Source organism: Colossoma macropomum, unplaced genomic scaffold, assembly GCF_904425465.1.
Source record: "Colossoma macropomum unplaced genomic scaffold, Colossoma_macropomum, whole genome shotgun sequence".
Lineage (NCBI taxonomy): Eukaryota > Metazoa > Chordata > Actinopteri > Characiformes > Serrasalmidae > Colossoma > Colossoma macropomum.
The window spans coordinates 33,134,623-33,149,992 of record NW_023494790.1 but is presented as its reverse complement, the minus strand read 5'-3'; the positions used below and the strand labels follow the sequence as shown (position 1 = coordinate 33,149,992).

General features: G+C 37.2%; 1 protein-coding gene across 1 annotated transcript; it reads left to right on the top strand.

Annotated features, from left to right (window-relative positions):
- The first annotated feature begins 12,197 nt into the window (after positions 1-12,197).
- ifnphi4 (interferon phi 4) lies at positions 12,198-14,763 on the top strand. Its single transcript, XM_036571644.1, has 5 exons — positions 12,198-12,335; positions 12,468-12,545; positions 13,040-13,186; positions 14,445-14,522; positions 14,633-14,763. Exons 1-5 carry the CDS (start codon positions 12,198-12,200, stop codon positions 14,735-14,737), a joined length of 546 nt encoding a protein of 181 aa, XP_036427537.1. The 3' UTR covers positions 14,738-14,763.
- The last annotated feature ends 607 nt before the right edge of the window (positions 14,764-15,370 follow it).

The window sequence follows — 15,370 nt, the reverse complement described above, 5'->3', positions numbered from 1 at the left end:
AGATTTCCTGGCAACACGTTTAAATATGTTCAACCACCCAAACCTGCTCTTCAAAAAACTGATAAGAGAAAATGATTTCCTTGTAGTGTGCATGTATGGAATGCACTGCGGACAACACTGAAGGATGTAATTTCCAGTATTGCCTAAATTAAAAAAATACTCTATTTCTCTTTATTCTGTTAAAGAGCCTGTTAAATGAGATTTTTCTCTTTGTGCCTAATGTTGATCTATATTTATGACACTTATAAATGTATTCAAAATAAATTGGCACTCAAGATGTAATTTAATTGTTTTAAGTTTTATTTTAACTAAAGGTTTTAACCAGAAATTATGTTGTGTGTTAATTGATGCACCAATATTAGTTGCTTCTGGGTAACTTTGAGAATCAATAGAGTTACACTGCATTCCAAAAGGACTGCTGTATAACATTTCACCCTGTCCCAGCATGCGGGTTGAATGAGTTACGATATGTTGAAATACCAACCACACCTGTTACTGGCAAAAGCATGAGTAACTTCAAGAACAATGAACCTTGTATATCATCTCCACTTTTGTTGTTTTAACCTTTTTGCATAACTACAATTATTGTTTGAATTATGTCAACAATTTATAATGAACAGACAAATAAAATGGTCCAAAATTACACAGTTACCACTTTGTAGATAGAAGGTTCTGACAGAGATGATACTGATGAAGTTATAAAGTCTGCTTAAAGTCACACTGATCAATAAACATCTTAAGAGCTTAAATGAATGAATGAATGGATGGATGAATGAATGAATGCTGGTTCGGGAGGACAGCACTGGAATAGCGCTTCTTCTTGGACTGTGACCATCCAAAGCCGTATTTTGAGGTTCTCCACTCACCCCTTAAATGCACCAAAGCACTTGATATTTCTGTGGATTTTTCTTAGGAAAGAATGTCTCTGCGCAAGGCGCATGAAAGAAAACGAAAAAAAAGGGATTTGGAGACACCCGATACCTCTTCCTGAACTATTTCTGAATGGAACAATACATCTGCTTTTTGTGTGTTTCGTAGAGTAGTTAATTACGCACTTTTGATACACCTGAGTTTTAAGTTAGTGAAGATATTCGCTACTTAAGCACTGCTGCACACTGTGCCACAGTGACTCGAGTAGCAAGAAACAACTAGCTTGTTTAAAGTGGATATAATCACCTACAAAAGGTGTAGAATCTGACTTTTTTACGCTCCAGTTAGGCGAAAAGTTACACCAGGTCCAGTTGGTGGAACGATCTTAAAGTTAGGCCTAAAAAGTTACAACCGACTTAACTTTACGACCAGACATAAGCCCTGTTAATGCAAACAGCCCCAAACTGCTCCTGCTCTCATGCTGGAGATGTTTTGCTCTGACCCCAGTTAAGGCTGCTTGTGGCTGTATTTCTGTAAATCAAACAAACAACAATAAGTTACACTCCAAATATCATTTTGGACCCTCTTTTTAAAAGCTACTCCCTTGCACTCACTTCCATCATCACGAAGTGCTTTGAGAGGCTCGTCATGAGGAACATTAAAGACCAGCTCCCCCCTTCACTGGACTCACTGCAATTTGCATATCGCCCCAACCGCTCACTCGACGACGCCATCTCCACCACACTCCACCTGACTCTCACCCACCTGGACAACAGAGACACCCATGTCAGAATGCTGTTCATAGATTTCAGCTCAGCATTCAACACCATCATCCCTCAGCAGCTGATTGGAAAACGTAGCCTGCTGGGCCTGAACACCTCCCTCTGTAACTGGGTCCTGGATTTCCTGACTGAGAGACCTCAGTTAGTCAAGATAGGTAATAACATCTCCAGCACCACCATACTGAGCACCGGCGCCCCTCAGGGCTGTGTGTTCAGTCCACTGCTGTTTACCCTGCTGACTCATGACTGTGCTGCAAAGTACAGCTCAAACCACACCATCAAGTTCTCTAATGACACGACTGGGGTGGGTCTCATCAGCAAGAATGATGAGTCAGCATACAGAGAGAAGGTGCAGCGGCTAACGGACTGGTGCAGAACCAACAACCTGTCTCTGAATGTGGACAAAACTAAGGAGATGGTTGTTGACTTCCGAAGACTGTGAGGTGACCACCCCCACCTGAACATCAATGGCTCTGCTGTGGAAATCGTCAAGAGCACCAAGTTCCTTTGTGTCCACATCACAGAGAACCTCACCTGGTCCTTCAACACCAACTCCATAGCCAAGAGAGCCCAGAAGCGCCTCTACTTCCTGCGGAGACTGAAGAAAGTTCATCCCTCCCATCATCACCATGGGGGGGACTGTGGAGAGCATCTTGAGCAGCTGCATCATCACCTGGTTTGGGAATTGCACCGCCTCCGACCGCAAGACCCTACAGCGAATAGTGAGGACAGCTGAGAAGATCATCGGGGTCTCTCTCCCCTCCATCATGGACATCTACACCACACGCTGCATCCGCAAAGCCACCAGCATCGTGAACGACCCCATCCATCCCTTCACTGCTGCCGTCTGGCAGAAGGTACCAGAGCGTCCGTGCCATCACTGCCAGACTCGGCAACAGCTTTGTCCCTCAAGCAATCAGGTTTTTAAACTCACAAGGACTAAACTGAAACCCACTCACACACACACACCTCCTTTGATGCTCTACTTGCACTGTCTGGAAAATTGCTGCCAACACTGTGTTTATGCTGTGTTTTACTCAAGTATTGTGTATCCTTGACGTGAGCAAGGATACCTCAGTAACTGCTGTGCTCACATATGTTATCTGACTGTATATACTCACGGATCACAGTGGAGAAGTTATTGTATATAACGTTGTAGGTATAAGATAGAAGTTTATTAAGACTGAAAAAACTGAAGTACTGATGTACTAAAAGGAACACAAACATCAGGCCTGCACCATTTCTGCCTAGCCAAAGCTACATTTTATATTTAATACATTTAAACTGGACATTTAAGGAAGTTTCAAAATTCTTCAGTAAATTCATTACTATTAAAGGTTACAGGTGTTACCTACCAGAACACCACCACCAAATCATTAATCAGCTAAATATAATTGGGGAATTTATCCCACAGCGAAATAGAGATTCTTCTGGATCTACTAATCATGGACTTCACTTTTACCGTGGATGTTACGCCGCTCCTCCTCAGTTCATCCTGAAGCTGAGGTTTCACAAATATTTCTATAAATAAAAACAGTATTTTGAAGCAGTCATGCAAAGGAGAAAAGGTTTTCTTTTTTTTCATTTTTCACAGCATCCCAACTTCCCATCTGCACAAAAAATGGGCATCAGCGGCCATATAACAAGAAAATCTTAAGTCAAGTTAAGACTGAAGTTAGGACAGAAGCCATTATAGAACAACAGTTCTGAAATCCAGAATCTTTTTTTATTTCCAAATAAGAAAATACAGAATACAGGTACACAGAAACATCCTATGTTGCCAAAATACCCAAAATATTTTCTTAACTTTAAGACAACCCCGGAGGTGTCTTAACTTCTGCTTAAAGCTTCTGTTTTACCATTAAAACATTCACTTGAAAATAGAGCCTGTTGTTTATAGGCAGCTGTCATAGAACAACCTTAGCTTTTACTAGCATAATGGCTTTAGATTTATTTGTCATACAAAGTGATGACTACAGATGTAAAATGATTGAAAGCCTTTTGGCAGACCCAATGTGGTGCGTTTAACGACAAAACACTTGTTAGCAACTACCGTCTCCAACGGGCCATGATACTGCAGTTAGTCAAGCAGTTGGAGTGGCCATTGAGGCGTCGCTATTACAAACTTCCTGCTCAGACTCTAGTCCCACCTCAGAACGGCCAGGAATGCCTGCATCAGTAATAATAACACCTATAATACCTAAAGTAATCCCAGGTCGAAAAAAAAGGTAAAAAAAGGAAAACCTGATTTTTTTCTTAACTTTGTAGTGTATTGTTCTGATAATGCCTAAAATTCTTGTGTCCAAACTGTTTACCATAGGAGCTTCACCTGGTCCCACCACCCATTTTCCTTATTTCACTCACTTGTACAGCAGCTTTTTTTGTTTCACTTGTGAGATTGATGATTTATTCTGCAGTCTGATAAATTGCCGACGCTGCAGATGCATTCTCCCCTCTTTGTGCCCATTGCCTGTCCTTGTCTTGATGCATTAATGTACTTGAAAATTTTCTGAATAAAATATGCTTAACTTTTTCAACCAGTGTTAAAAGAACTTCTAGTTCGTGGGATTTAGCGTTTAAAGCTCTTCTGTTTTGTTTAAAGAATCACCGACTAAACTGCAAATATTCCCTTGCTATTACTGTGTTTTGGCGCCAAAAGCTCTGCATATGCTCGGTTGATACGTAGCAGACATGGCAGTTGATTGTTGACTTCGATCGAGTAAGTTAAGAGTTCCTAACTTGAGATAAGAAAATATGCTGTAAGATAAGATAAGATTCCTAAATTAAGATCAGATTTGCTTCTGTAATACAAATTTGTGAAAAATCTTATCTTGACCTGTCAGATCTTAAGTTAAGACAAAAAGATAGGAATTTTCTGTAAAACGGTCCCAGGTGTTTAATGAAATGGCTTTCCGTGGCTGAGCACCTGCACACATGCCCAAGATCACTATGCAAAATGCCAAGCATCGGCTGGAGTTAAGTATGCCGCCACTGGACTCTGGAGCAGTGGAAACGGGTTCTCTGGAGCGATGAATCATACTTCACAATCTGGCAGTCTGATGGGTGAATCTCAGTTTGGTGGATTTCTCCAGAAAAGTTACAGTGAAACTAAAAGAGGATGTGACAATCAGAAATGTAACTAAACTAAAAAAAAAAGAAAGGACATGTACTTGCAGCACAAAAATGAAAATAATTAATGTAACTAAAAAATCGGAAACATGTGAAACAGAAGCATTCAACTGTTCCTGGGTAGCCATCCACAGTTTCAGTCATCACCAATCACCGTTTGCCGTTCACAGACCGCTGTTGACTACTTCTACCTTGAGCCCAATAAGGGAGGCCATCCTAGTATCGGTTGTTCATTTTACATGTTTTGTGCAGACCTACCGTAAAAAGTCAGAATCCAGCAGAACACCTAAAGTGGCTGGCTGCAGCATTCAGCTACATGGTGAAGCTTTGGTCATTGTTATAGCTCACAGTAAGTCATACTGTGTGCTAAACCGCAAAAACAAGTCTACAACACATTAATGAAGCCTTTCATGCAGTTTCAGTGGGTTCTATATAGAAAAGGTTTGGGTGACTATTGACTTCAAGTGTTAGTCTTGTAGCTCCAACACTAAAGTAAAGATGCAAACTTTGGACATCCAACATGTCTTGGCTGATCGACTCCACCTGCATTGAGTGGAATAATGTGTGTTTGAGTGTTTGACAAACTATCCCTTTAATTACACACAGCCACTAACAACAACGCCCAGCAAAAGTACTGTATTACTTGCTTCACCCAGATTCTGTTCTGGTGACAATATCACTTGGTTCAAGTCACCTTACTTTCCAACAAGCTGGTTTACTTCTGTGCATTTCACATGCACGTGTGCACTTTATACATACATAGTACACTTTAAGAAATAATACTTCTGTTGATTACACTTTTACATGTATATTTTATATGCATTTATTATAATCTTTATATCTTTTTAGTGTTTTTTTTAATACTTCTATGATCTGTTGCACTGCACCACTGAGTCAGAGTAAATACCCGTTTGTTCTTCTGTACATGTGCATACTGATGAATGACAATAAATAATGTCAAAAACTATTCCTGCTTGACGAATCCTAATGAGTAATAATTCATATACTGGGACAAAAAAAAAAAAAATGTGGCCCGTGCAAAAGTTATGTCACATTTTACATTAAATATTTTCCAATATGTTTAACTTCAGCAAATAAATAGAACTTGTGTATTAAAAGAACAGAAATATATGTTATGTTCTCATGTGTTCACTCATTTTCACTTACAAAATCAACAAAGCATGTCATTTGACCAGCAGGTGTTAAAACTTTTGTATAGAACTGTATACTGAGGTCTGAGTGGTAATGCACCATGTTGTTGTGGCACCACTAGATGGTGCTGTTAGTGTAGCTGTTAGGGTGAGAAAATAATCAGTTCTTTGCTGCCTCGTTATTCTATTCAAAAGGCTCTCTATCAGTGCACAAAAGGCCATTATTGAACTTTTGCATAGGCTTATGCATGTGTTTTTGTGTGTGTGTGTGTGTGTGTGTGTGTGTGTGTGTGTGTTTTTTTTGAAAAATGTCAACATTACCATTATCAAATTATTGTTTGATGGAAAAGCAGTTTAGGTTATGTTATTATTATTAATTTTATTTTTAGATTTAAACCTATTAGAAGGTGAAAAAACACATAGGCCTGTATGTAACATATTAACAATGACTATATATATATATATATATATATATATATATATATATATATATATATATATATATATGTATATATATATATATATATATATACAACCCTATATAGTCATTGGTATATATATATATATATAGTCATTGTTAATATGTTACATACAGGCCTATGTGTTTTTTCACCTTCTAATAGGTTTAAATCTAAATATATATATATATATATAGGGAGATTCACTCGAAAGAGGCCCCAAATATTCTGTAATAACTCTCGCTAGTATCAAGCAATCTGAACAAAACTATGTGCAATGTGCTCCCCAGTATATGGATGTGACTGGCAGAAAACGGAGATTACTTCCAGCATCGCATGTAATGCAATTGATTACACATACGTCAAGATATGTGGTGTATTTTCTTGGTTCAGATTGCTTCATTCTAACAGGATTTACAGCAGAATATTCAGGGCTTCTTTTGAGTGAATCTCCCTGTGTATATATATATATATATATATATATATATATATATATATATATATATATACACACACACACACACACACACATATATATATATATATATATATATATATATATATATATATATATATATATATAACAGAGTGGAAAATATAGAGAAAAATTGCACTTCAGCAAAACTATGGCTACTTTGTAAAAATTCTCAAGTAAAAAGTGGAACGATGAGTAGAAAACTACTTGAGTCAAAGTCAAAAAGTATTTACGTTGAAACATTTTCAAGTAAAAAAAAAAGTAAAAGAAAATGTTTTTTTGAATTCATTAAAAGTTTGCGTTTTTTTGGTGGTGTGTGATGCAAATGACTGTTGTACTCCACTGGTCCTGCAATGGCACTTTGTCCTAAAATCAGTGAGAAATAACTGACTTAACAATAAAAAATACGAGGTCTGCAAAAACGACACACAAAAGTTTTGGCGATTTTTCGCCCCTTGACTCTAAAAACATTAAAAATGTTATCTAAAAGTCTAAAAACATTCTCCCCCCAATGTCAAAGCTGTTCACTCGCAACACTACAAAACACTTTCCATGTAATTTGCTACCATTCTGTATATTTTATATTTAGTGATACACGTCACATATGGCAGGAATGGACACACTGTCAAAAATGTCACAAAGTTTTAAGGGTTTTGTTTTCCTGTGGGCCTTCATGCTTACTAGTGACAAACAAGTAGGCCTTGAAATCCTACAATACAAATATCAAATATTCGAAAATCAAACAGAAGTATAGTAACAAAATACAGTTATTTTCCATCCCTGCTTTCCACCCTAAATCGAAAAATAAATCATACCTTCACCCCTAATTCCAAAGGTGTGTTGGCTGATATTCACTGTGAACTGTGCATTATTTTAAGCATTCTTCACAATGTCTTGCTTTTATCCATAAAAACATTCACAAAGTCTTTTTGATGGTCTGTTTGCACCAAGATGTGTGAGGTCATGAGTTACTATATTGAGGCTACAAATGAATATACTGAGGCCATTAGTTACTTTATTGAGTCCACAACTTAATATGTTGAAGCCTCAAGTTAGTTACTGTATTGTGGTGATTAGTTACTATATTGAGGCTGCAAATGACTATATTGAGGCTACAACATACTACATTGAGGCCACAAATTAATATATTGAAGGCAAAAATTACTATATTGAGTGGATTAGTTACTATATTGAGGCCATGAGTGACTATATTGAGGCCACAAAATGCTATATTGAGGCCACAAATCAATATGTTGGGGCCACAAGTTAGTATATTGGGGTGATTAGGTACTATATTGAGGCCACAAATTAATATATTGTAGACACAAGTTCCTATATTGAGGTGATTAGGTATTATTTTGAGGCGATAAGTTATTAAATTGAAGCCACAATTTACTATATTGAGGCCACAGATTAATATATTGAGGCCATTAGTTACTATATTGAGGCCACAAGTTACTATATCGAGGCCGTATTTTGCTATATGGAGGTCACAAATTAATGTATTAAGGCCATGAGTTACTATATTGAGGCCATTAGTTACTATATTGAGGCTACAAATGAATATACTGAAGCCATTAGTTACTATACTGAGGCCACAAGTTACTATATTGAGATGATTGGTTACTATATTGAAACCACTAATTACTATATTGAGGCCCAAATTATATGGAGGTCACTCATTAATGTATTAAGGCCATGAGTTACTATATTGAGGCTACAAGTTACTATATTAAGGTAATGAGTTACTATATTAAGGCTACAAATGACTACATTAGGCTACAAATTACTATATTAAGGCCACAAATGAATATACTGCAGTAATTAGTTACTATACTGAGGCCACAGATTAATATGTTGAGGCCACAAGTTACTATATTGAGGATACTAATTACTATATTGAGGCCCAATTATGACACTGAGGCCGTATTTTGCTATATGGAGGTCACGAATGTATTAAGGCCATGAGTTACTATATTGAAGCCCCAACTTACTATATTGATTCCACAAATTAATATTTTGAGGCCACGAGTTATGAGAAACTTGTGGCTTTAATATGGTAGTCCGTGGCCACGGCTTATTAAAAAATAATCACTGTGTCACTATAGGGTCTCTGTACAATTGCGATTGTGCATCCCTAGTATTTCTAGACACTGATGAAGTGAATGTACCTCAGACAGCAGTTTAGTAGCCCACACTTCTTTTTCCTCCGGGGTTTGTTAGTACTTTTCTGAGATTTTGAAAGCCAGTTTTTCTTTGAGTAAATAGCTTAAAGAGCTTGAAGCTTAAAGGTCCTGGAAGTAAAGCTGGAATCAGGATCGGCAAACTGAACCTTTACACAAAGCCAGTAAACGCAGCACTTTATTTCTACAAATCAATTGGACCGTAACACAGTTAGTTTCTGCTGTGTAAATCGAGCTCAATGTGGAGACTGGTTGTCCTTGTCTGACCTATATGTAAATAATTGTACTTCTCACTGGTCCATCTCACTGACTTACTCATCTCTAAAGAGACCCTAAGGTGACATGGTGATTATTTTTTAAGAAGGTGTGGCTTCAAATGAACATGTTCAGGCCACACATTACAATAACGAGGCCACTAATTAGTGTATTGAGGCCACAAATTATTATATTGAGGCCATTAGTTAAGTTTCTCATAATTCGTGGCCTCATTACAGTAAGTTGTGGCCCCAATATAGTAATCTTTTTTATTATTATTATTTTATAATAATCACCGTGTCACCTTAGGGGCTCTGTGGCGTTCAGCTCAGTTTTGGTGAAATTATTTTTTTGGTTTTCTGTTTCGTTTTTTAAGTGAATTTACCGCGAAAGGCTTTTAAATCATTTTTAACGAACTTGACCGGCCTGTAAACCACAATGTGAATCATATCGATCCAGCCAATAAACAGGCGAGAAAAGAGCCGTTATGAGACACGACACATCACGATTCGCCACATAAAAGATTTTTATGATGTCTATTACAGGCGTTGTCTGTCTAATACTAGATTTCGGAGCGTAATCTATCAAAACGCTTCAAAACTTTCAGTTTCAAGCTGTTGTGTTGCCATATTTCCCGCTGCTCTCGCTATGCATCATGGGAGTTGTAGTCCAAGGGCGCTCACTCAGCTCCAGTTCCGCTGTCACGGCTAACTTTTGAAACTACATCTCAAATAACGTTACGAGTCGCGGCGTAAAAGCGAACTTGCAGGCCAAAGAAACGGTACGTGGTGTTAACCGAACCGGTGTTCCGTATGAACGCGGACAGAAACACGGCGAATTTCGGTGTTTACCCTCAGTCTTTCATTTTCTCTTTCTGAGGAATTTCCTCCAGCTACGCTGGAACGCTGTTTCGTCATCAACGTGATGACGAAAGCGTCAGGGCCAACGTGACAACAGAAAATCCCCCGAATGTTCATGTACAAAGAGAAAATGAAGCTTTAGATCACATCTCTTAAAACTGTTACCTGTAAGAACAGAAAGTTTTCAAACATCTAAAGTTTTGCAATATAGTTTGAATACACATTTATATGATTGTACGATATCGAGTCAGCCAATAAACAGGCGATTTAAACGGGTTCCAAAACGCACTTAGTCATATTCTTCATAACTTTCATATTTCATAAGCTACATTCAAAAGGTGGGGGTCATATGAGGCTGTAACTGTCTTCTCTCCAGTCAAATAGATGGGTGATGTAATTTTCAAACTATAATAAAAGAAGTTGAACTCACAGTTTTATTTATCTACTGAAAGTCGACACTTTTTTCCACAAATCTGGGCTATAAACTATAAACAGACGGCGTCTCTTCAGTGATCTGCTCTGTAAACATTATTTTCATAAAATAATACAAACAGCGTCTAAGATTTTTGGCTCTCAGCAGTAAATTGTAAGCATATAGCAATATGAGTATGATCATAAAACACATGCTCTGTTAATCTGAGGGGGGCTTTTGCAAAAAAAAATAATAATAAAAATAAAAATTTGCATTTATTTCATGCAGTTACTGAATAATTTACCTTAAGATTTGGTCATGTACATTCAGATGGACAAACCAAAATATACCCTGGAGAATAAGAGGTTAAGATTATGTTGTGATTTTTGATTATTTACTATATATTTTTTATTTGTTATTATTATATATTTAATATTTATATATTATATTTAAGTCTAGTTATTATTATTATTATTATTATTATTATTATTATTATTATTATTTCTATATCACTTCATTGTTGTTTGCTGTTTATTTTTATTATTTGACTGATTTGATTTTATATTCATTTATGTATTTTACTTTTTCTTTGTCTATTTGTTTATTTATTTATTTATTTCAATTTATTCTTGTTAATTATTTATTTGTTTATCCACTGTGGTGATGTGTGATGTAATTGTTTTAAACAACTGCGTTAATTAAAAGAAATGGAAAAAATGGACGCCATACTGAAAGAATATGACAGTTAATCATAAAGTATATCTGTTTATAAATAAAAGTAGCTGTATGGTTGGAGATGGATATCCTTTTTTTCTTTTTGTTGAAAATGGACAGCAACAATATCCTCAGAGACATGTTGCAGGATTATAACATATGTTTTTTTAATGCTATATTATGTTAACATATAATATAATTATAGAATTACATGCATATACATGATGTAGTATAGTGAGTAACACCTCTGCCCTTCATGGTGTAGACACAGGCAAGCACAGTACGCTAATAACAGTCCTTGGGCAAGACTCCTAACTCTGCCTTCACCTACCTGTGTAATTGTAAATTGTAAGCCACTCTGGATAAGAGCATCTGCCCAATGCTGTAAATGTAAACAAATAAGAAATATGTCTACTTGTGAATAAAAGCAGCCCATATGGATCAGTAATTGCTGTGTATTATGTGTAAGTGAACATATAATGTCCCTCCAGGCTGTATACCATCAACAGATTAGACAAAAGCACTGCATTCATTATAACCGACCCAGTAATGTCTCTTGTTTCACTGCCTGAATCAACAGATAATGTACACATGCAGAATAATGACACACAGGTGTGTGTGGTGGTATTGCGAAAGTGCAGCGGCTCCCTTCTGCACGTAATCGTTGTGGCTTTGTTTTTATTGTTTTACGGTCAGCGCGTCCAGAAAGTGAAATTCGGGCTTGTGTGGCTTTCCTTAGATTACGCTTCTCTCTTGTTGCCTATAAATACTGTATATTAACAGTGGACAGTATGGAACTGCAAAAGAGTAGAGCTCTCACTGAGAACTGGAGACTGACATATAAGAAGCTTAGTAGCCTACAAACAGTACAACTGTGTTCTACTTCAGTGACTAAGTTTGGAGAAGATATGGCGAAGTTTCTGTGTTTAGTGCAATTTTGCCTTATTTTGACTCTGTGCAGTGTGAGCTCTGTCTTCAGCTGCCGATGGAACTACAGAAAATTCAGGCAGTACCACGGGAATTGCTTGACGCTGCTTAGAGAAATGGTGAGTCTTGAGTTTAAATAGTGAGATATTGATTTTGAAATTTTGTTTAAGTGAAAATAAGTGACATAGTAGGACATTTGGTCATTTAACAATCTGTCTGGAATTAATGCAATGTTGTTTTCTTTCGTACAGGGTACAGGAACCGGTGGGGACAGTGAGAACGGCAACATCTTTGATGCTGATTGGTTCATCCACCACACAAGTTCTCAGGTTAGTCAATAAATCATTTACCCAGTGGCCACTTTATTAGAAACACCTAACTTGTGCTTTCTCTCACTGGCCATTTTAGTAGAAACACTCACTCTGCTTTCAGTAACTGGCCAATTTATTGAAAACACTCATCTTGTACTTCCACTCACTGGCCACTTTATTAGAAACACCTTGTACTTCCTGTCTCTGGCCGCTTTATTAGAAACACCTTCCTTGTACTTCCACTAAATGGCCACTACATTGGAAACACTCACCTCGTACTTCTACTCACTGGCCACTTTATTAGAAACACCGACATTGTACTTCCACTCGCTGACCACTTTATTGGAAACAACTAGCTTGTACTTCCACTCACTGGCCACTTTATTAGAAACACCCACCTTATGCTTCCTCTCACTGGCCACTGTATGAGCATTAATCAGAAATTCACAAATTGTAGAACCTAAATATAGAAGTTGTATTGTAAGTCTGTCTCGTTCTCTTTCTCTCTGCAGCCAGTCAAACAGGTCTGGTTGGTCATCCAGACTCTGGATGAAATCTCCTCTCTGCTGACAGAGGCTGATCCAGTGCCTTGGAACAAAGAGCAGCTGCACAATTTCTTAAGCATGCTGGACTATGAGACGGAGGAACTGCGCTCGTGTGTAAGTTCTCCTCTTCCTTCTCACGGTTTTAAAGTGTCTTTAAAAAAACTGCAAAACTGAAGGAACAATTGATAAAAGCTGTCCTTTGTGAGTAAAGAAAGCCAAAGGCCATCATCAGTGCTCAAACCTTCCAGGTGTTTAAATCACCTTTGGAGATTCCTCTGATTTTCCGACATTTTTGAATAATTCAGTGGCTGAGATGTAAACAGGGTCATTCGGAGTGGTTTGGTGTGATTGATTATGAAGATTCAGATTTCTTTACAGTGGTGGTGAATGGAACATATAGCCAAATACAGCCATTTTATTTACTATCCAAAGCCACCAGTCAGCATACACATGCCTTCTAAATTTTTATATGGAATGTTGATGATACAGTATTATGGAATAGTGGTAAAATTGGCACCATTTGTCCTCACGATGACCTGCATGTATTGTTATAAATACATATTAGGCCTAAACTTTCCAAAAACTATCGTAAAACAATGATATCAGGCAGCGTAATCATAACCATTTCATGTAATAACTTTCTGCACTGCAAAAAATAGTATCTTGTGAAGTGAAATGATCTTAAATCTAGTCAATATATCTAATATTTCTGAAATGAAATGTTTGGAAATGTTTGTGCACTGGTATAAGATTTTCTAGCTTATTTCTCGACCCTATTCACTTGTTTTAGTTTTTATCAAGTTAAATTATCTCACTATACTGACAGATACTTTTGTTGGTTTCAAGCACATTTCATAAAACAAGCTAAATTATCTGCCAATACAGTGAGATAATTTTACGTGATAAAATCTCTTAAAACAAGTAAAAAAAGTCTAGAAATAAGTTAAATAATCTTAAATTAAGCTTTCAATAATCTCAACAGGAGAAATATTAGATTTATTGACTGTATTTAAGATAATTTTACTTCACAAGATACTGTTTTTTTTTGCTGTCTGTGAGGAAGATTTTAGAGGTGGATGTCTGGTTCCTATCACCACCACTGTGAACAGTTCTGACATCTCAGAGCATTTCACACCAAACCACTCTGAATGACTCTGTTTACATCTCAACCACTTAATTATGCAGATATTTTCGAGAATTTGTGAAAATCCCCTTCAACAGTGGCTTGGAAAAGAAAACCGTCCAAGCATTGTTTAGACTAAAGCTGCTCTTCAATCATTTGAATTTTACTTGGACATTTTCAAAAGAGGGCAAGGCGTCCCCAAACTTTTGACAGGACGTGTGTTGATGCTCTGTTCTCTCACTGCTGCAGGTGCCCATCAGAGTGAGAACGAATAAGAGACTGTCTTTGTACTTCAAACAGCTGAGAGGTCTCATCCACAACAACACGGTGAGATGTTTCTCTAAACCCCACCCCCACCACCTCTCCCCCCACCCAGGAGTTCTGTTTTAAACGCGCCTCTGTCTAAGCTGCATTCTGAAATATCTCTATTCCTACAGGGTGACCAGATCAACGTGTGGGAGCAGATCAGAAAAGAGCTGCTGGACCTTCTGAGCCTCCTGGAGTCGTTCCCTGCTGATTATTTCGCAAATAAGCCTTATTAGTCACTCAGTATTGGTTTCATACATTCACATGTTCAGCCAGTCATTTCTGCTTCATACCGTTTTATACTGAGGTTCACTTATTCTTATTTATTCACTTTGATTTATTCTGAATTAATGTTCTTTTCAAAGATATGAAACTGTGAATTACGTAAGGGATTCTTTTGTACTTTTATCATTTATATGATTATTTATGTGTTTGAAACAAGCTATTTATTTATAGATCCGGTATTTATTTATTTATCCAACAAACCCCTTGGACTATGTGTAAAATTTGAAGATATTTTCAGCAGGATGTGAAAGTTTTGTATTGTTTGCATCTCAATAAAAAATGCTTCAGTCGTAGATTTTGGAAGTGCTGTGACTTTTTTAGTAGTTAAAAAAGTAATTAATTTTTCATCAGTTGATATGACCGCATAAAAAATGCAAAGTATTACACAAACACACCCTCTACCTCCACTGACTGGCCATTTTATTAGAAACACCTGCCTTGTGCTTCAACTCACTGGCCACTTTATTAGAAACACCCACCTTGTGCTTTGACTCACTGGCCACTTTATTAGAAACACCTACCTTCTGCTTCCAATCACTGGTCACTTTATTAGAAACACCCACTTTGTGCTTCCACTCACTGGT

Bases quoted from the DNA above. Each gene is read 5' to 3' on its own strand.
- ifnphi4 (XM_036571644.1), top strand. From the start codon at position 12,198: ATGGCGAAGTTTCTGTGTTTAGTGCAATTTTGCCTTATTTTGACTCTG. The intron at 12,336-12,467 runs GTGAGTCTTGAG...TCTTTCGTACAG, and splicing joins TGACGCTGCTTAGAGAAATG to GGTACAGGAACCGGTGGGGA. The intron at 12,546-13,039 runs GTTAGTCAATAA...TTCTCTCTGCAG, and splicing joins TCCACCACACAAGTTCTCAG to CCAGTCAAACAGGTCTGGTT.